We start from the raw sequence: 21,970 nt of genomic DNA, 5'->3' as shown, positions 1-21,970 counted from the left end.
CACTCTTACTTGTTGACCAAGCCTTCCCTATCACCCAGAGTAGGAAGAGGAATATGCATTCCACTTGGAAGCTAGGCTAAGGCTTAGTTATTTCTTTCCCAGGAATTCTTCGCAAAAAGAAGATAATCATGCTGACAAAGATTTTGTCCCAGCAAATACTCTCTTTACTACTGGGAGCACCAATATTATAATTTATTTTAGAAACGTCATAAAAATAGGAGGCTCTCAAATACACTTTAGTATAAAAACCAGGCTCCACTTAGTAAGCATTACTCAGATTTTTTTTTTTTTTTTGCTGCTGGGAGGTGTGTGTGAAAGAGACAGACAGACATACACGCACATAGAGTAGGCTTATGTATCAACAAAACTCAAAAAAAATTTTTTTTTAAAGATTTTATTTATATATTTGACAGAGAGAGAGATAGTGAGAGCAGGAACACAAGCAGGGGGAGTGGGAGAGGGAGAAGCAGGTTTCCCGCTGAGCAGGGAGCCCGACGCGGGGCTTGATCCCAGGATCCTGGGATCATGACCTGAGCCGAAGGCAGACACTTAATGACTGAGCCACCCAGGCGTCCCTAAAAAGTCTTTTAAAAAAAGAGGAAAAAGGGGCGCCTGGGTGGTTCAGATGGTTAAGCGTCTGCCTTCGGCTTGGGTCATGATCTCAGGGTCCTGGGATCGAGTCCTGCATCAGGTTCCCTGCTCCTTGGGAGCCTGCTTCTCCCTCTGCCTTTCTCTCTCGCTCTCTCAGGAATAAAAAAAAAAAGAGAGGAAAAAATCAAGCTGATGAACAGTCACTTTTAAAAGGAGGAATTTGGGGGTCCAGCTGGCTCAGTCGGTGGAGCATGCGTTTGAGCCCCACCGTGGGTGTAGAGATTGCTTAAGTAAATAAACTTTAAAAAAATAAATAAAAGGAGGAATTCATTAGTTTTCCATGTATATTTCTTTTTTCTTAAAATTCCAAGCTTTTCCTTAATCATTAATCCTGAATTAACATATTTAATGCCCAGAATTACAACTGTTAGGAACATTAAGAACCAACAAAGTTGCTTGAGAAAAATGTTCCTGTTTTCTCTTTTGTCCTTGTTTCTCTAGCAATCCTGGCAATCCATAGGCAGTGAATCAGTCCAGAGAAAGAAAAATAACATGTGAGAAACATGTGCTTCCAATATGCAGATTATTCCCACATTTCTGGATGAGTTTATTCTTTTGAAAATTTTGTAGCTGCCATTCAAGTGAAAAATTACCAATGTTCTTAAATATTACCATAATTAAAAAAAAAACAAGATAATCCAACATAAAAAGATATTGTTAGGGGCTATAGGAAAGACGTATGAGAGTAAACATGTATTTTGGAGATATACTGACCACAAATAGTGTAATTATTTTTTTTAAGATTTATTTATTTTAGACAGAGAAAGCACACGCTCGAGCGGGGGTAGAGGGAGAGGGAGAGAGAATCTTAAGCAGATGCCACGCTGAGCGTGGAGCCTGACATGGGGCTCGATCTCATAACCCTGAGATCATGACCTGAACTGAAACCAAGAGTCAGATGCTTAACTGACCGTGCCACCCAGGCACCCCTAAAAATAGTATAATTATTAATAAGCATTTGAAAATTATACTCAATAGGAGACTCAAATATTATAAAGGAAAGGGAACTATCTGCTCTAGAAACATGAGATAAAATAATAAAATTGAAATTTTGCTTATGAGTTAGGAAGAGGAGCTTACATTTACCTTGCAGTAAATACTGGAGGGTACAGTAGGAAATATTATAGAATATTCTTCCTACAAAATGATAGAAACCATATAGCTATGCACAGCTGACACGAACAATGTGAGACATTAGGAAATCTACTCTAGCAAACAATCCCACACAGGCTTTCACAGTAGGGAAAGAAAGGAAGGGTGGGGAACAGGCATATGGACTAGATCAGTGATTTTTAAACTATGAAACCAGTTTTCCTTCCTGGGATAGCTCTAGCCATCAAAGGGGAAGTAAATGAAAACTGCTTTCCTCCTGGAATGTTGTTGCTGAAGGTACTCAAAAGTCAAAATTTTGCATTGCAAATAGAACATCCTAATAGGATTTAATCCAAGGAGGGTCACTAACAGCTTATTCCTGCCTGATCATCAAGAGTTCATCGCCATATTTTCCCACCTCACTTCTCAAAAGACCTCTGAGGAAATAACTAGAAAAGGAAAAGTTGGATCCTATCACCTAGAGTTGGAAAGAGAAAAAGCTTCGAGTACTTGGGGGATCCACAGTACCTAAAACACGGAGGCATGAAATTAAAAGCACTGCAAATTTCCGTGGGTCTCACTAAAATCTACAATGCATTATTCCCAAATATTTGTTAATGTAATTCCAAGAACCACGTCTTAAATGCAATCCCTTATGTGTTTGTACTCTCACCCCTCTGAACACGATCTGTTGTCTCTGGGCCATGTGGGAGGCTGCTTCGTTGTGCCAGCATGATATATCAGAGGACAGAACTACTGTAGAAAGCCTAGCAATTCTTTAAACATTGGATTCTTACATATTCCTCACCATACGCAGGAGAGTAAACAGCTAAAGAGGTTTGCTTTTTTTTTTTTTTCACTGAGAGAGATGTGTTTAGTGCTTTTTTAAAGCCGTGTGTCTTTAACTCTTCACATATTAAAGAGGGAGCGGCAGGAAATAGATCAGAAGAATTAAAGTATTGTGGAACAGAATATTTCCCATGGAACCGATCAGCAGTTACTAAACCAAAAAACAGCTGGACTTTTGTTTAATGTTAAAATCAGGTACAAACACTGTATGCCAAATGAATAACATGCAGCTAATTCAGATGGGATTAAGGAAAGGAATACTATTTGAATGATCTGATTTTTTTTTTTCATTTCTGCAGAGTTATCCTGAAAACATTCTAAATTATAGAACAAAGTAACATAAAGAATTTAAAAATATTTTCATGCAATTTCTTAAGTATCTCTCCTTAAAAACATATATCTGTTTACAAATAATCCCAATTTCTTCATTTTGGTTCTAAAAGCTCTGTTTGAGATGATTTAGATTTAATGCCTTTTCTCCCTTGAGAGAAAAATCATTTATTTAATGTAATTGCTGATAATTTCTATTCCCAAGTAAGAGTCAAATTTCTTTTTTCTTCCCCCAAATGGAAATTTTTGCCCCAAATTAAAGGCATATACTTTGTTATTACTGAAAATCTGTAAATTCAGGCACAAAACTGTTCACTTTGGCAATTAAGTAAGTGAGTGAAAATAACAGCCCTGGGGTGCCTGGGTGGCTCAGTCGGTTAAACGACTGTCTTTGGCTCAGGTCATGATCCCAGGGTCCTGGGATCGAGCCCCACATCGAGCTCCCTGCTTGGTGGGGAGTCTGCTTCTCCCTCTCTCTCTGCCCCTCTCCCCCGGCTCATGCTCTTTCTCTCTCTCAAATAAATAAATAAAAATCTTTAAAAAAAGAAAATAACAACACTGAAGCCAGCTTAATAGAATGTCCTCTTACATGAGATTCTAGTGCTTCCTTGAAACAGGCAGCTGATTTTAATGAGAACTAAGGTAACCGAAGTGAAAGCTTCCATCTAAAATCAATTCTCCAGGGGCGCCTGGGTGGCTCAGTCGTTAAGCGTCTGCCTTCGGCTCGGGTCGTGATCCCAGAGTCCTGGGATCGAGCCCCGCATTGGGCTCCCTGCTCAGCAGAGAGCCTGCTTCTCCCTCTCCCACTCCCCCTGCTTGTGTTCCCTCTCTCGCTGTGTCTCTCTGTCAAATAAATAAATAAAATCTTTAAAAAAATAAAAATAAAAAAAAATAAAAATAAATAAATAAAATCAATTTTCCAGATCCATAAAGAAGCCCTGGCAAAAGCCACTCATGCATTTTTCTTGCATGAGCAAAAACCTAAATCTTAAGGCTGCTTTCCAAATCTTCTCATTCCAGTAGATCAGTTCTAACTTATTATTCATTTCAGTCTAAAGTGTATTTATTCTCATTTATGGAAATGAAGTAAGAGTCAAAGAATGAAAGTACTAGAGTCCTTACCCTGGGAAGATTTTTTCTTTTCCTGTATGCAACTTCTCCAGCTCGGAAAAGCTTCCATTCAGTTAAAGTGACAGGCAAAGTGGTATCCTTTGTGAGCTTTGATCGTAAATAAGCTTGGGAGCTCTTCAGTTCCATAGTCTTCCGGTGGAGGAACTGAGGCTTGGGAGGAAGCTAAAACAGGAGAAGATGTACTGGTAAAGGTAAGATCGTCTAGGGAATGCCGATGGTCTCAAGGTCAAGTTATCCTAGAAAAAGATGTATCTTGTCTTTCAAGTCACCTCAATTGAGGATACCAGAATTTCTTTTTCCCCATTTGTAAAGTCATTTCTCAGGTTTCTAATCCGGTGTTCTACTACGATGTCATCACGTTTCCAGAAAAAAACAGCTCAGAGTCCTCATTAACTTAAGGCAGCCTTCGCTTGTGGGGGTGACGAATGCTTTCGGGGATGAGACAGGTAATTTAGGCCACAGACTGTCGTGGGACTAATAGGGAGCTGTGGTAACTACAGTGAAATGAAAAGCTCATGGCTTGTCTAAAGGTGTTCACATTCTCATTTTTTGAAGTGCTAGTAAGTGAACAAACAGAAACCCCAAAACCAAAGAAAACTAAAAGCTGTGTGCTGCTCCCCCAAAACCCCACAAAGAACACAAAAACCACCATTACCAACAAAACTCATATTTCAGTGCCTCTTAATCTTGGCCCTAGTTAAACCATTTTAACCTTTTTGTGGGGATCATAAACAAGATTCTTATATTTTCTTACGTTAATTATATATAATGTTTTCTTATACTGATTCTTTGGTTATTTTTTTTTTTAAAGATTTTTTATTTATTTATCTGAGAGAGAGAATGGGAGACAGAGAGCATGAGAGGGGAAGGATCAGAGGGAGAAGCAGACTCCCTGCCGAGCAGGGAGCCCGACGCGGGACTCGATCCCGGGATGATTCTTTGGTTATACCTTTGGTGCTCTGAAAGCACTTCTCGGGGGTGGTAGCTTCCATGCTGAAGGGGATCTCCACATGGGCAAAGGCTGCACCGGAATATCTTCATATGGATTCTCTTTGGTGGGATCTTGAAAAATAATGGGAAAACGAAGTTTAGAGAAACATAGTTAAATGGAAACAAAGGGACTACAGCTAGGAAAAGAAATCAATAACTATGTTCAGCTTCCTAACCTATATTGCTTGGCCCACTAAGCTTGAAAACCACTCAGGCGTCCAACCAAGCTAAAAGAATTCTCAAAATAGTATACTATAAACATCGACTTCTGAACTGAGCAGTCCACTAAACTGGCTATAAAAACCATTCAAGAATAGGGTGCCTGGGTGGCTCAGTCGTTGGGCGTCTGCCTTCGGCTCGGGTCATGATCCCAGTGTCCGGGGATCGAGTCCCACATCGGGCTCCCTGCTTGGCAGGAAGCCTGCTTCTCCCTCTCCCACTCCCCCTGCTTGTGTTCCTGCTCTAGCTATCTCTCTCTCTGTCAAATAAATAAATAAAATCTTTAAAAAAAAAAAAAAAAAACCATTCAAGAGTAAAAGAAGTTATATGACAAAAGTTTCCGTATTTAAAAGAAATAGCTACAGCAAGATATGCTTGATTATAAAAGAAAATACCATCCTACAGTTAAGGGCCCCACCAAATACATACTCATTAAATTTAATTGCAAGGTTTGTGGACACATACATATGATATCCTCATAGATATTGTCCTCCGACTGTGTGTAATAAAGTGCTGAGCCAGAATTTCTTCCAAGTTCTTCATGAATCTTCGGTGAGCTCCGATTTCGAAAGTGCTGAATATCCTCAAATTCAAAGGATTTCCTTAAGAAAGGAGATAGATTTTAAAGTTATATGTTTTAAAACTCTAGTCTTCTTTAAATTGGTATGATAGAGAGAAATCAATAAGTAAAGGACTTGTATGCAAAATTACAAAGGTGTTTTATCAGATACCTAAGAATAATAAACTAGGCTGGTACCTTATATACACCATGAGAAAATTGGAGGCTTTTGGCCAATTACATTCATGTTCCTTATTGCGTAACTTTATTAAATTCACTCTCTAAAGGAAAGTGAAGCCAAGACCAGCATGTCCTAAATGAAGCAGAAGAATGTACTTACTCCTCTACTTATTCTTACAGATACAAAATGCAAGTTTTTCTGATGTTCTTATGTCCACAAATTGTCTTAGATATTATTTCCTTTTGTAGGTACTTTTCCCTTGGGTTAATCAACATCTGTAAAATCAAACTAGGCCTGTAACCCATGCAGGGAAATGAAAATGGCTTTGAAAAGAAAAAAGCTCAGTAGTTTTGTAAGGACAATACTTAGAAATCATTACAGAGCAAATAAAAACACACCTTTTAGATCTCCCTCTGATTTTTCTGCCATATTTCTTTGGTTCAGGTTCCTGAGAAGAGGCCAAACAAGACTCTGTGCAAGAATTATTTTCACAGTATTTTCTGTCACAGTTTCTTTCTTTACATGGCATAACACTAGATTCAGATAAATATCTGAATGTCCTGCGAGGTTTGGGCAAAGGATTTATAGAAGGTCCACATTCTTGTCCCTCGGGTTCAGAGTAAATATTTTCTAAGCTCTTGGTTATTCCATATGAACTATCCAGAACTCTGAAATTCAGTTCTTTTTCTGAAGAGTCACAACGTTCTAAAGCCAAATTTAAGACTTTATCCGGGGGGAGTGCTTCTATTTTCTTCCACAGGATCTGTGAGGTATAGAAATTTCCTGGAGGTAAGGAAGTCTCTGGGTCCAAAACAACTTCTTTCCAGCTTTCGATCTGTTTGACCCGAGAACATACCCAATTGGATTCTGATTCATTTCTAAAGAGGTGTGTATCCTCACATCCACGTTTCCCACTTTCATCCTCAGTTTGATCTTGGCTTTTCGCATCTTCATTAATATCTAGACCAACATTGCGAGAGTTGGTTATATCCAACTTTTTGCTCTTTCCCTCAGCAACGGGATTTTTCTTAAGAAGAATCTCTTGATGACAGTTATTATATCTCACTCCAAAGTCCCTTGGATGCCACTTCTCTGGATTAGATACACCATTAGTTCTTCCTTCCCACTGAGAAATTTTTTGTTTGATATTTCTGCAGTGGCTTCTTGACAGTGTATGAACAGCAGAACGAGAAAAACCGGCATCCATGTTCCCAGTTGGGTGCATGACCAAGTCGGAATGTTACTGAGGCTCCATTTTAAGTAACTATGAAATACTGTATTCTTTATCCTGTCAGTTAGAATCCAAACAATTCCAGCATTTTCCTTTCATCTTTAATTTGGAAAGCTCTTTTGAAAAAGAAAAATTTTGATCACCTTGTTGAAAATAGCTGCAACTTTATCTTGAATATTCCTATTAAAAAGAGACAATCATATGTTAGCACAGTTTTATAATTTCCTAATTTAAAGTCCACTACAACACTGCCTATCTATCCCTAAATAATTCATTTGCATTGCATATGACATGTACCTGTCATCCACTAAGTAATTCAACTCCATAAACGCATTCCTAAGGTGGTGATAGAACACAGGAAATATTACTTGTGATATTTCTCAAATTGTCAGCTTTAATGTTCTGCCGTATTTAATTTCCTAAAGCTAGGTAGAATGAGGTTTTATAAGAGATTACACATAGTAGTATACAATGTTATTTTATAAAATCAATTCGTTATGAAAACTTCTCTTAATGAAACAAGGACCAACAGAGTATTATAAAAAGCATACATTTACAGAAATACATCTCAACTAACTAAAAAGTTTATGTATACATCCAGAGAAAGAGCCAGTTAGTCTGGAAACACATCAACACCTAATTTCCTCCTTCTCTCCTACGTGGGGAGATAACACTAGCCCTTATTTCAACATACCCTGATTTCAACTTTACTATTAGCAGCACAGGATTCCATATGCACGGTGCTAACGAAAAGCCAATGTGCCATTAACTATCAGGTACTTTAAAATATCATAACCTATTTTGTCACCGACTGAACTTTGCCCATCACTGCCACCACACCCTTGACCCAAATCGGCAAAAATACTTACAGGCTCTGTCACAGTGCTTCCTTTCACATACAGGCTTCACTCATTGAGGCCCATAAATGTTTCCTCAAATGTAAAAATTGGCATAGAACTTTTCTTACCAACTGAGTAAAGACCCGATCTCAAGTTCTCCTGTATACTGGTTATAAATAACAACTGATTCAAAACTTCCTGAGGCAGGGGTCATCCTTCCTTGAGCTTTGTCTGTGGGGCCTTGATTAACAGGCAGGAAAATATCTTGGCCCGGCTCTGTCAGGGCAGCTGACCAAAACTGATACACAATTCACACACAAAATGTATTCTAGGCAGGACAATTGTTAATCAGGGCTTCCATCAACTTTCCTTTCAACCATTCGTACAAGTTTTGTAGGAAAATCAGCTTTGCCTGCAACTAAACTTGGATGAGGATCTAATGAAAAAAATCATTCTAAATAACCTTAAGAAAGTTAATGTGAGTGGAAAAAAAAAAAAAAAAACAAAAAACCCAAAGCCCCCAAATACTAAAGCTGTTGTTGCAGAATTTTTTTTTTTTTTTGGCTGTCGCCACCGCCACCACAGCTTCCTTGCTTTGAGTGACCCACCCGCGCCGTCTGGCACCCAGGCCCAGAACTCTCCATGAAAGACTAATGCATACAATGTGAAGGGCCAGTCAGCAGCCGCTCATTATTAAACTGAAAATCCTTTTTTTTTTTTTTAAAGATTCCATTCATCCATTTGAGAGAGAGAGAATGAGAGAGAGAGAACACATGAGAGGGGATAGGGTCAGAGGACGAAGCAGACCCCCCCGCCGAGCAGGGAGCCCGATGCGGGACTCGATCCAGGGACTCCAGGATCATGACCCGAGCCGAAGGCAGTCGCCCAACCAACTGAGCCACCCAGGCGCCCCAAACTGAAAATCCTTTTGTCGCTTCTACTGTTCATAGAGGATTCCTAAGGATTTTAGGGTGTCCTTGAGACTCACGTTTTCCTCACTATAGACAAGACGGGAGTACAGGTGACCCTTGAACAAGGCCAGGGTGAAGGATGCTGACCTCCCGCACAGTTGAAAATCTGCCTATAACTTTTGACTCCTCCAAAAATTTAGTTACCAACAGCCTACAGATGGCAGGAAGAAGCCTTACCGATAACATTAACAGCTGATTAACACCTATGTATTATATGCTGTATTCTTTTTTTTAAATATACTGTATTCTTACAATAAACCAGAGAAAATATTAAGAAAAATATCAAGGAAGAGGGGCGCCTGGGTGGCTCAGTCATTAGGCGTCTGCCTTCGGCTCAGGTCATGATCCCAGGGTCCCGGGATCGAGCCCCGCATCGGGCTCCCTGCTCAGCGGGAAGCCTGCTTCTCCCTCTCCCACTCCCCCTGCTTGTGTTCCCTCTCTCGCTGTGTCTCTCTCTGTCAAATAAATGAATAAAATCTTAAAAAAAAAAAAAAAAGAAAAATCCCAAGGAAGAGAAAATATATTTACAGTGCTGTACACTACTTATCGCAAAATATCCACCTAGAAGTGAACCCGTACAATTCAAACCTGTGTCGTTCAAGGGTCACCTGTATTTTTCTCTCTCCTAGGAGCCTAGTAGAGGTTTTCAGCAGTCTTTGTTAATGCTTTCTTTACTTTTCCTTTGTTACTATGCGAATGTATGTAATGTATGAATGAATGTAAAGTATGAATGGGTCAAAGTGGGAAGAAAGATGAAATTTGCTAAGGCTAAAGAAATTTTTTTTTAGGGCTAAAGAAATTTAACTTGAAAATTACTAGCAACAAATGCTAAATTTATGGACTTCACACACAAATATGAATGATGTGTATTGATGGTGTTTCTGTGGCAATGGGCTAGCACAGCAACATAAGACACTCCTTTTTTTTTTTTTTTAAGATTTTATTTATTTATTTGAGAGAGAGAATGAGATAGAGACAGAGCATGAGGGTGGGGAGGGTCAGAGGGAGAAGCAGACTCCCCGCTGAGCAGGGAGCCCGATGCGGGACTCGATCCCGGGACTCCAGGATCACGACCTGAGCCGAAGGCAGTCGCTTAACCAACTGAGCCACCCAGGCCCCCAACATAAGACACTCCTAACAGAAGCGGGCATTATAAACAGAAATGCTACTTGCTCCTAAATGTACGTATTAATACGCCACAGCTTTCAAAAAAATGGACAAACGATTTCAGAAACAAAAAAGTTTTAACGCATTCTAACTAGACGGATGTCTACCTAGAGTGTACAGAGAATTTATCTTTACATCTGATTTCACAGTTCCAATTTTTGACAGATTAAACTCTTTATAATGTGGCTTGTCTATTCTTATATACAAGTTCTGATTTTGTCCCCTCCAAAAAATAAGAATCACTCACCAAAGCAGGAGGCATCTCATGTCTGACTTCAACCTAATTAAATTCTGAGCCACCTTCCTCCTCAGGACCTGCTCCCCATGGCTCTCATTCTCTGTGAGATCCTGTATGTCCCACTCGCCACCTCCCCAGTTTCTTGCGTTGACTACCACTACCAGGAACATTCTAAGCCCTAAGTGCTGGCCCAGCTTTCAAGTCCTAGATCTCTCCACAGCTTCATCTTTTGGAAAACTCCCTGAAGCCAACTCACACATTTGTCCCTAGACATTGCTTCCTCAAGTTTGCTACAACAGTCCTAACAAAAACACAGACTGAGAAAATGTGACAACTTCAACAGTTTTTAGAATTCTTTTTTCTCTTAATACCACAAAATGAGTCAGACTTCCCTCCCTTTAAAGATGACTAAGGCAGGCAGTACTCACAACTTAAAGAGGAGGGTGAGCACTCACTAACCACAATGGACATCTCAACAGAAGAAACAGCAACAAAACAAAAGACGTACAAATATGAAAAATCAAGCATGATTTTATAAGTATAATAAAACAGCATGCTTGGAATAAAGGGTACTAATCAAACTTTTTTTTTTCCCTGTTCTTTGTTCCCAAAGAGGTGATCCTTCATCAAGTCCCTTTGTTTTTATTTTCTGTTTTTTCTGAGTATTTACTTTCATCCGAGAAACACATCAACTGTAGTTTATCAGCTTAAAATGTAATGTATACTATAACTTAGCACATATAGGATTCTGTGTTTTTAGCATATTAAAAGAAAACAATTTGATAAGTGAAATTCTCTGGAAAAGAGAATAATGATGCTCTGTTTTAGTAACTCAAGCCTTACATGGGAAAGCTTCTCACTCCAAATCCTTTAAAATACTTTATTTGATCAAACATAAATATCTGACAAAATAGGAGGAATTTGGAACATCCAGAAGTTGATTTAAAAACTGATGAAAGGGTATGCTTTTAATGATTGACTGACTGATTTTAGAGAGAGGGAGAGGGCGTGTGCATGAGAATGAGGGGTAGGGGCAGAAGGAGAGACTCTTCAGGCAGACTCGCCGCTGAGCACGGAGTCCAACAGGCAGTGAGGTGGGGAGGGTTAGGGAGTGTGGGGTTGGTGGTTGGCGGGGGTTCAATCTCACAACCCTTGAGATCAAGACCTGAGCTGAAACCAAGTCTGACACTCAACCAACTGAGCCACCCAGGCGCCCCAAGGGTATGCTTTTAAATGATTAATATTTTTTATGTGAATTTTACCTCAGTTAGAAAGAAAATTGATGAAAGGGACAAGGAAGACTCTCTCCACTGGCCACGATAGAGTCACTGAGCTAGACTTGCCTTCCCATCATAACTATAAAACCGGACTTATATATTAAATAAAATAAATGCTTTCGATATTGGATAACAAACATAGGACTGTAATCTCTGAGTGAAGAAAAACAAATGAGGCAGGCACTATGTTGGCCCAGTTTTCACCCTGGAGGCTCTTTCCAGAAAACAGCACAGAACATGATAACGTTGCTGAGGTACAGATAAAGGGGTCAGAGTTTGAAGGGACGAGGAAAGATGGAATTTTCAGGGCCCCGTATGAGATAGGAGGGAGCAACACAGAAAAAGCTCCAGAAATCTACATAGGATCCCCTTGAGTCTTGGTTTGAATACTAAGCTGCTAATGCACAAGGTAACACTGCACAAGGCTGGAAACAAATTACCGGGGAAAGAACAACTACAGGGGACCTGTAAGCTGACTAATACCCAGAGTTCACAAAGGGTTGGGAAATGTTCAACTTCCAATGATCCATAGAGGAGCAGACTTGTTGAACACCCAGGCAATTCAGTAGAGACGTTAGGAGGTCATGGCTAGTCAGTAGGACTAAACTAGCCCTAGAATAAAGACTACTTTCGAGCTACCCTAAAGCTTTAAAAAAGCCTTAAAAGCGGGCGGCTCAGTCAGTTAGGCACCCACCTTTGGCTCAGGTCATGATCTTAGGGTCCAGGGATTGAGCCCCACTTCGGGCTCTCTGCTCAGTGGGAAGTCTGTTTCTCCCTTTCCCTCTGCCAGGCCCTCCCCTTCCCCCACTCGTGCTCACTAGCTCTCTCTCTCTCAAATAAATAACATTTTTTTTTAAAAAGCCTTAAAAGGATCATGTTGATTCATAAGGAATTGAAGTACCCACCAAAATAAAGCTCAGTAATTTTTACATGAAGACAACAAAATCTAGACACTCAGCAATGTAACGTTCACAATGTGCAACATCCACTCAAAATTACAAAACATGTAAAGAAGCCTAAAAGTGAGAAAAATCAGGAGAAAAATCAGGCAATAGGAACAGAAACAGAACCAAAAATGATAGATATGATAGAGTTGGCAGATAAAGACCTCAGGTCGGATATTTTAAATACATTCATAAGCTTAAAGGAAAACACAAACATAATCAGTAGAGAAATGAAGATACAAAAATGAAAGCAAACAGAATCTCTGGAACTTACAAATGCCCTGTCTGAAATAAAGTCACTGATGGGATGAACAGCAGATTCAATTTCTTACTGCCGAAGAAATGGTCAATGAAATGAAATAAGGAGCAATAGAAACTCAAAAACAGAACTGAAGCACAGAGAGAAGAAAAGCTAAAGCTAAAACAAAAACAAAAACCAGATTCTCCCTAAAACAGTATCAAGCAGTTTACCTTACATACAATGGGAATCCCAGAAGTGAAGGAGGTAGGAAGACAGAGAACAAATATTTCAAAAAACAATGGCTGAAATTTTTCTAAATCTGATGAAAACTCTAAACCTGTAGATCTAGGAAGCTCAATAAATCTCAAACAGGATAAACACAAGGAAAGCCTTATCAAGGCAAACCATAATCAAGCTGCTGAGAATCAGTGATAAAGAGAAAATTCATAAATGGCCAGAACAACAACAACAACAACAAAATACATATCACGTACAGAGAAAAGAAGGTAAGCAGGAAACAATGGAAAATATTTGAAGTGCTGGCGGGGGAGGTGGACAGGACTGTGAATCTAGAATTCTAGACATAGCCTTCAAAATGAGGGTTGAAATAAACACATTTCAACTGAAAAAAGCTGTGAGAATTTGTCAGCAGCAGACCTACATGCAGGGCCAGTGACATAATTTATGGCTCCCAGTGCAAACTGAAAATGTGCAGGGAAAGTGCTTTAAAAGGAAGATATCAAGCTTTTTTTCCTTTTTTCTGCAATCTCTTTGAATTTGTCATAGTGTTCTTTATTTTATTATTTAATGTTTTAGGTAAAAAAAAATTAAAAATTTAAATTATTAGCATGAATGTACCATTCATCTATATGTATGCAATGCCATTTTAAATGCACATATCAGAGCATTTAACCTATATACAGAATCACTGGTAATAAACAATTCCTATTTTTGGCTTGTCTTGAAGGGTGCTTCAAGCTGGCTGAAAGAGGTACACAGCCAAATTCAGAAGGTTGGAAGAAGAAAGAGAGGGTTCCCTCAGGCCTGGAACCAGCCAAGAGAATGCTGTCAGATCTAGGGATACTTGTGGAATGAGCACAGATTCTTGCAGGAACCTGGGAGCCCAGCACTGTGATGTGGGGCATGCACATGCTTGCTTGGGCCTCATGGCTGCTAGAATCCCCCCCTGCCAGCCCCCAAACCAACGTGTCATGCTCTGTCTGAGGCAGGGTCTAGGGAAGTACAGCCAGGTATCTCCACATCCCATAGGCATGCCTCCTCAACTCATGCCAGACAGGTAACCCCCAAGGATCTATAAACCTCTGCCCAGAACACACTTGATAATCTGGATCAGGGTGGGTGATAGGCTTGCCTCTGTAAAACCAAGGCCTCCACTTGGCTGCTCGCCAGATATAGCATGGTGCTACCAGTGTGGAATGGGATAGCCATTGTCATGCCCTGTTTCAATACACCATGAACGTACATGCCCAACCTCAACCCTCTCACACCAGGCTTTTGCCAAGAGCAGAATGACAGTGGTCTACAGGTAGAGAAGGGCCATGCAGGGCTATCTGGAGATTGGGCAGCTGAGAACTCAACCTCAGGAGGTGGCAGGAGGCAGGGCCCCGAGTGAATTGAGGCTCCAACCCCTGGTACACACTGTATTGTCCCATCAGACTTCACATACAAAACACAAATTCAAGGGTGGCTGGCTGGTTCAGTCAGTATAGCATGCAACTCTTGATCTTGGGGTTGTGGGTCAAGTCCCACAGTGAATGTAGAGATTACTTAAAAATAAAAAATAAAATCTTTAGCTCAGATTTTATGGCTCAGTTAGTTAGGCATCTGTCTTCAGCTCGGGCCATGATCTCAGAGTCCTGTGTCCTGTGATCAAGCCCTGCATCGTTGGGCTCCCTGCTCAAAGGGGAGTCTGCTTCTCCCTCTTCCTCTGCCCCTCCCCTGTTCATGCTCCCATGCTCTCTTTCCCTCTCTCTCAAATAAATAAATAAAATCTTTTATAAAAATAAAATCTTCTTAAAAACCCCACAACAGAATTTCAAGATGGCTACCACAGAGCATAAAACCCCACAGGGACCTTTTGAATGCAGGACCCCGTACAGCTACACTGATCATCTGACCATGAAGCTGGCCCTGTTTACCCTATATTGTGGAATTTATAGTAATGGGGGAGTAAAATGTAAGAAGAGCACAAAGAAGGGAAATAAAAATGGAAATACAGTACCCTAAATTTCTTACTTTATATATAAATTAGTACATTTTTTTAATTTTTATTTATTTATTTATTTATTTTATTTTTTATTTTTTATTCTTATGTTAATCCCCATACATTACATCATTAGTTTTAGATGAAGTGTTCCATGATTCATTGTTTGTGCACAACACCCAGTGCTCCATGCAGAATGTGCCCTCCTCAATACCCACCACCAGGCTAACCCATCCTCCCACCCCCCTCCCCTCTAGAACCCTCACTTTGTTTTTCAGAGTCCATCATCTCTCATGGTTCGTCCACCCCTCCGATTTCCCCCGCCTCATTCTTCCCCTCCCGCTACCTTCTTCTTCTTCTTCTTTTTTTTTTTTTTCTTAACATATATTGCATTATTTGTTTCAGAGGTACAGATCTGAGATTCAACAGTCCTGCACAATTCACAGCGCTTACCAGAGCACACACCCTCCCCAGTGTCCATCACCCAGTCACCCCATCCCTCCCACCCCACCCCCCACTCCAACAACCCTCAGTTTGATTCCTGCGATTAAGAATTCCTCATATCAGTGAGATCATATGATACATGTCTTTCTCTTTTTGACTTATTTCACTCAACATAATACCCTCCAGTTCCATCCACGTCATTGCAAATGGCAAGATCTCATTCCTTTTGATGGCTGCATAATATTCCATTGTATATATACATATACCACATCTTCTTTATCCATTCATCTGTCGATGGATATCTTGGCTCTTTCCACAGTTTGGCTATTGTGGACATTGCTGCTATAAACATCGGGGTACACGTACCCCTTCGGATCCCTACTTTTGTATCTTTGGGGTAAATACCCAGTAGTGCAAGTACATTTTTTTTTTTAAGATTTTATTTTTAAGTAATCTCTACACCCAATATGGGGCTCAAACTCATAACCCTAAGATCAAGATCGTATGCTCCTCTGACTGAGGCAGCCAGGAGCCCCACGTAGTACATTATTTGAAGGGGAAAGATTAAAGTTGTACATTGTGAACTCTAAAGCAATCACTAAAAGAATGGAATTCTAAAAAATACTTAGTGCAGAAAAAGCTGGGGTTGGGGGACAGAAGGAAGAATCACAAGAACAACCACCACCACCAAAAAACCAAACAGAAACAGAAAATGAATAGCAAGATTGTACACTTAAATCTGAACATACTAATAATTACGTTAAATGTAAATGAGCTAAACTCTAAATAAAAGGCAAAGATGATCATACTTGATTTTAAAAAAGCAAGACCTAACTCTGCACTTCTTTAAACTGCACTTCGAATTTATTTATTTATTTTTAAAGATTTTATTTATTTATTTGACAGAGAGAGACACAGCGAGAGAGAGAACACAAGCATGGGGAGTGGGAGAGGGAGAAGCAGGCTTCCCACTGAGCGGGGAGCCTGATGCGGGGCTCGATCCCAGGACCCCGGGATCATGACCTGAGCTGAAGGCAGATGCTTGACGACTGAGCCACCCAGATGCCCCTGCACTTTGAATCTAAAGAGACATATCTGTTAAAATAAAGAGGTTCAAACACTAAGGTAAGCATTATCATAAGAACCCTGGATTGACTGTATTGATATCAGACAAAGCAGACTTCTAGCCAAGAAATATTAGCAGAGATAAAGAGAAAAGACATTTCAAGCAAAAATGGAGTCAATTCATCAAGAAGATTGAACAATCCTAAATGTTCATGTACCTAATAACAGAGTTTCAAAATTTAAGAAGCAAAAAATGTCAGAACCAAAAGGACAAATGGACAAATCTGTAATTTTACTGAGGATTTCATTGTTCTTCATGAGTAATAGCCATATTGACAGAAAATCAGGAAATATATAAAGACTTGAAACCACCATTAATTAACTTGACCAAATTGACATTTTAGAACACTACACCCAACAACAATAGAATATATATTCAAGTATACATAGGATATTTACCAGTAAACCATATGTTGGGCCATGAAACAAAATTACTGGATTTTAAATGATTGAAGTCATCCTGAGAATGATTCTCTAACTCACAATGGAACTTAATTAAAAATAAATAATCAAAAGATATCTGGAAAATGCCAAAATATTTGGAAATAAATGCTTACGTTATAAAAGAAAAAAGTTTGGAAACACTCTATCTTGGTGTTTTAAATCAAAACACATTTTATCCCATTAAGTTTCCCAAGTTATTATTTTAAATTATTCCCCAGATTAAATGCTCTAGGCTGACATCTGTTTAAATTATCTTACTGCCAGTCCTGCACAAAACATACCATCCTTTTCAAAATTACATCCTTCTAAATCCTATAGTGAAATTGAATGTCATTATTCCACTTAGTATCTGAAAAAAACCCCAATGATTTAAGATTGTTTCTTAAGAAGGAAAAAATATAAACTCAAAGCAAGTAGAAGAAAATAATAAGATGTAAATATTCATGAAATAGCAACCACTGAACAACAGAGAAATCAATGAAACATAAAAAGTTATTTGAAACATCAATAAATTGATAGACATCTAGGTGGATGGAACAAATAAAAAAAGAAAAAGCACAAATTAGCAGTATAAGGAATGAAAAAGGGGTCATCACCACAGATCTTACATTAAAGGATATAAAGGATGATTATGAATAAATTTATTGTAGTAAATTTGACAACTTAAATGACATGGACAAATTCCTTGAAAGATACAAATTGCCAAAACAGACACAAGAAGATACAGGAATTCTGAGTATCTATATATTTATTTTTAAAATTAAAATTTTATTTTATTTATTTATTTTTTAAAGATTTTATTTATTCATTTGACAGAGAGAGAGCACAAGCAGGGGGAGTGGCAGGCAGAGGGAGAGGGAAAAGCAGGCTCCCCGCTGAGTAGGGAGCCCGATGTGGGGCTCGATCCCAGGACCCTGGGATCATGACCTGAGCCGAAGGCAGCTGCTTAACCGGCTGAGCCACCCAGGTGCCCCTAAAATTAAGATTTTAATTAAAAGCCTTTGCATTAAAAAAACCCTCCAGGTCCACGCAGCTTCACTCGTTAATTTTATTAAACATCCAAAGAAATAATATGAATCTTACACAAACTCTTACAGAAAATAGAAGAGGAAACATTTTCTAACTGATTTTATAAGACCAACATTACCCTGTTGGAAAACCAAAGACACTACAAGAAAAGAAAAATATAGAATAGAACTCATAACATAAATGTGAAAGTCCCTTAAAAACATTAGCAAATAGGGGGGTGGGAGGATGGGTTAGCCTGGTAATGGGTATTGAGGAGGGCACATTCTGCATGGAGCACTGGGTGTTATGCACAAACAATGAATCATGGAACACTTCATCTAAAACTAATGATGTAATGTATGGGGATTAACATAAGAATAAAAAAAACATTAGCAAATAAACCTCACAGATATAAAAGATACTAAGTTATGACTAAGTAGAGTTTATTTATTTATTTTTAAGATTTTATTTATTTATTTGAGAAAGAGAGTGAAAGAGTACAAGCAGGGGGAGCAGCAGAGGGAGAGGGAGAAGCAGACTCCCTGCCCAGCAGGGAGCGCGATGCGGGACTCGATCCCAGGACCCTGGGATCACGACCTGAGCCGAAGGCAGATGCCCAAACATCTGAGCCACCCTGGCGCCCCTAAGTAGAGTTTATAAGAGAATGCAAAGTTGCTTTAAAATTAAAAATCATTTTATTTATGAGATAAAGAAAAAAAGCCTTCTTGTAATTATCTTAGTAGATGCAAAAAAGCATTTGAAAAAATTTCACACTTACTCATAATTGGGGGAAAAAACCCTCTAGCAAATCAGAAATTGAATTTCCACAATCTGATCAATGGCAACTATGAAAAAACTACTGCAATATCATACTAAGTGGTACAAGATTTAACACTTTTCCCTTAAGACTGGGAAAAAGGCAAGGGTGTCTTCTTTCACTGCTTTTATTCAACATTTTATTTTATTTAGATTGGAAAAGTGCCCTTTCAGCTCTGACACGCTGGGGAACAAGGTCGTGAAGAGGAGGACTTGGTATGGTGCTGCCACTTCTAACATCTTGGGTCCCTGCGCCTTTTGCAGAACTTCCAACAGTGCTACGTTGGGACAGAGCGTCCAGAGGTTCACAACCTATGTGGTCTGTAGGAGCCACTATGAGGAGGGCCTAGGGAAGAATTTGTCATTTTCAGTGGAAAACAAGTGGCAGTTACTAATGATGACAACTGTGTACTTTGGATCTGGATTTGCTGCACCTTTTTCTTTTTTATAGTAAGACACCAGCTGCTTAAGAAATAAGGATGTTTTAATTAATCCATTAAACAGATGTGAAAGGAACATTTAAGAGGTGCAATCTCTTTGAAAAAATGAATCAAACTCTTGAATTCAACATACTCAATATGTTTGTAAATAAACTTATGGCATGAAAAAAAAGGAAAGTAAAACAACATGATTGTATATGGAGAAAGTCCTAAGAAATCTACAATAACAAGCTACTAAAATTCATCAGGGAATTTAGCAAGGTCTCAGGATACATGGTCAATATATAAGAGATAATTTGTACTTATATATATGGGGAATAAACAATTGGAAAATGAAATGTAAAATAACAAAAAGTTGCATAAAAATCATGAAGTACTTAGGGATACAAAATTTGTACACTGAAAATACAAGATATTGCTAAAAAAAATTAAAGAACTCCTAAATAAATAAAGAGATCCATCACATTAATGAATTAGAAGATTCAATTTTGTTAAGACATCAAATTCTCTCAAAATTGATCTGTAGATTCAATACAGACCTAATCAAAATCACGGCAGGCTTTGTTGCAGAAATTGACAAGCTGATTCTCAAATTTATATGGAAATGCAAAGGACCTGGAATAGCCTAAAACTTTTTCAAAAGTAAGAAAGTTGAAGAACATATACTACTGATTTCAAGACACTATAAAGCTACAGTAATCAAGACAATGTGGATTAGTGAAAGCAGAAACAAATGGATCAATAGAACAGTACAGAGTCTAGAAATAGACCCACACTTATATAGTCAATTGATTCCCACAAAGTTGGGGGAAAAAAAATAATCTTTTCAATAGATGGCTTTGGAACAAATGGATATCTACAGGGAAAAAAATTAACCTTGACTTTTACCCACACCATTTACAAAAGTTAACTTGAAATATATCATAAGCCTAAACCTAACAGATAAAACTATAAACCTCCTAGAAGAAAAAAATAGACAAAAAAATCTTTAGGGAAGGAAAAGATTTCTTAGGACACAAAAAGCACTAACCCCTAGAGGCAAGAAATCGATAAACTGGGGCACCTGGGTGGCTCAGTGGGGCGCCTGGGTGGCTCAGTTGGTTAAGCGACTGCCTTCGGCTCAGGTCATGATCCCGGAGTCCCGGGATCGAGTCCCACATCAGGCTCCCTGCTCAGCGGGGAGTCTGCTTCTCCCTCTAACCCTACCCCCTCTTGCGCTCTCTCTCTCACTCTCTCTCTCTCAAATAAAAAAAAAAAAAGGAAATTGATAAACTGGACTTCATCAAAATTAAGATCTTGTGCTCTTTTTTTAAAATATTTTATTTATTTATTTGACAGAGAGAGAGATAACGAGAGCAGAAACACAAGCAGGGGGAGTGGGAGAGGGAGAAGCAGGCTTCCCACAGAGCAAGGAGCCCGATGTAGGGCTCGATCCCAGGACTCTGGGATCACAACCTGAGCGAAGGCAGACACTTAACGACTGAGCCACTCAGGCGCCCCAGATCTTGTGCTCTTCTAAAGATGTTTTAAAAATGAAACAGCAAGCCACAGACAGGGAGAGAATGAATATTCAAAATATATATATTTAACAAGCACTTAAATCCATAACATATAAGGAACTATTACAAATGAATGATAAGGCTAACAACAGAATGAAAATATGCATCAGATGTGAATAGACATTTTACAAAAGATTTTATGAGTAGCCAGTAAGTACAATAAAGCAGCTGAAAAGAGGTACACTATCATTAGTCATTAAAGACATGCAAATTAAAACCCAAGATACCACTACAGACCCACTAGAATGGTTATAATGTAAAAAATGAATGCTAAGTATCAGAGTACCTGGAACTTTCAAACACTACTACTGTAATATGGTACAACCACTTTGGAAAACAGTTTGGCAGTTTCCTATAAAATTAAACATATGATTGCCATATGAAGTTGTAATTTCACTTGTAGGTATTTCATGTGGAGGAAAAATGTTATGTTTACATACATACTTCTACATGAATATATTCACAGCCTCTTTATTCAGAATAGCCCAAACTAGAAACAACCAAAAGGCAATGGACAAGTGAATACATAAACAAAATGTAATATATTCATACAATAGGATATTCCCCAGCAATAAAAAGGAACAAAACCAACAATATGCACAACGTGGACATCTCCCAAAAACATGCAGAACAAAAAAGTACATACAGTATGATTCCATTTATATGAAATTCAAGAACAGCCAAAATTAATCTATAATGAAAGAAAGCATTACAGAAAGCCCTGTCTAGGGCCAGGAGGGTGAGAACTAAAAACAAAAGAGTAGGGGCACCTGGGTGGCTCAGTCGTTACGAGTCTGCCTTCGGCTCAGGTCATGATCCCAGGTTCCTGGGATCGAGCCCCGCATCGGGCTCCCTGCTCGGCGGGAAGCCTGTTTCTCCCTCTCCCACTCCCCCTGCTTGTGTTCCCTCTCTTGCTGTCTCTCTCTCTGTCAATAAATAAATAAATAAATAAATAAATTTTAAAAATAAAAAAATAAAAATAGGGGTGCCTGGGTGGCTC

The 21,970-nt window shown here is 39.0% G+C and overlaps 1 protein-coding gene and 1 pseudogene across 4 annotated transcripts in view; one reads left to right on the top strand and one right to left on the bottom strand.

Moving 5' to 3' along the window:
- The window catches only part of DENND2C (DENN domain containing 2C), an 84,505-nt gene that overhangs the window by 31,650 nt on the left and 30,885 nt on the right, over nucleotides 1–21,970 (bottom strand). For 2 of the 4 annotated variants that reach the window (XM_045896896.2, XM_045896897.2), the window contains exons 2-5: nucleotides 6,401–7,413; nucleotides 5,728–5,864; nucleotides 5,003–5,115; nucleotides 4,045–4,215 (exon numbers count right to left, since the gene is read on the bottom strand). In XM_045896896.2, the coding sequence (XP_045752852.1) occupies nucleotides 4,045–4,215; nucleotides 5,003–5,115; nucleotides 5,728–5,864; nucleotides 6,401–7,227 (1,248 nt within the window). In that variant the 5' untranslated portion in view covers nucleotides 7,228–7,413. The remainder of the gene's footprint in view (nucleotides 1–4,044; nucleotides 4,216–5,002; nucleotides 5,116–5,727; nucleotides 5,865–6,400; nucleotides 7,414–21,970) is intronic. The other 2 variants (XM_054512670.2, XM_054512671.2) reach the window with 1 other exon arrangement.
- On the top strand, nucleotides 14,182–19,448 carry LOC123841962 (cytochrome c oxidase subunit 7C, mitochondrial-like; annotated as a pseudogene).

Source organism: Mirounga angustirostris, unplaced genomic scaffold (genome assembly GCF_029215605.1).
Source record: "Mirounga angustirostris isolate CCGP_5_RB_7025 unplaced genomic scaffold, mMirAng1.0.hap1 SCAF_4, whole genome shotgun sequence".
NCBI classification, from domain to species: Eukaryota; Metazoa; Chordata; class Mammalia; order Carnivora; family Phocidae; genus Mirounga; species Mirounga angustirostris.
This window is presented reverse-complemented; position numbering and strand designations above follow the sequence as displayed.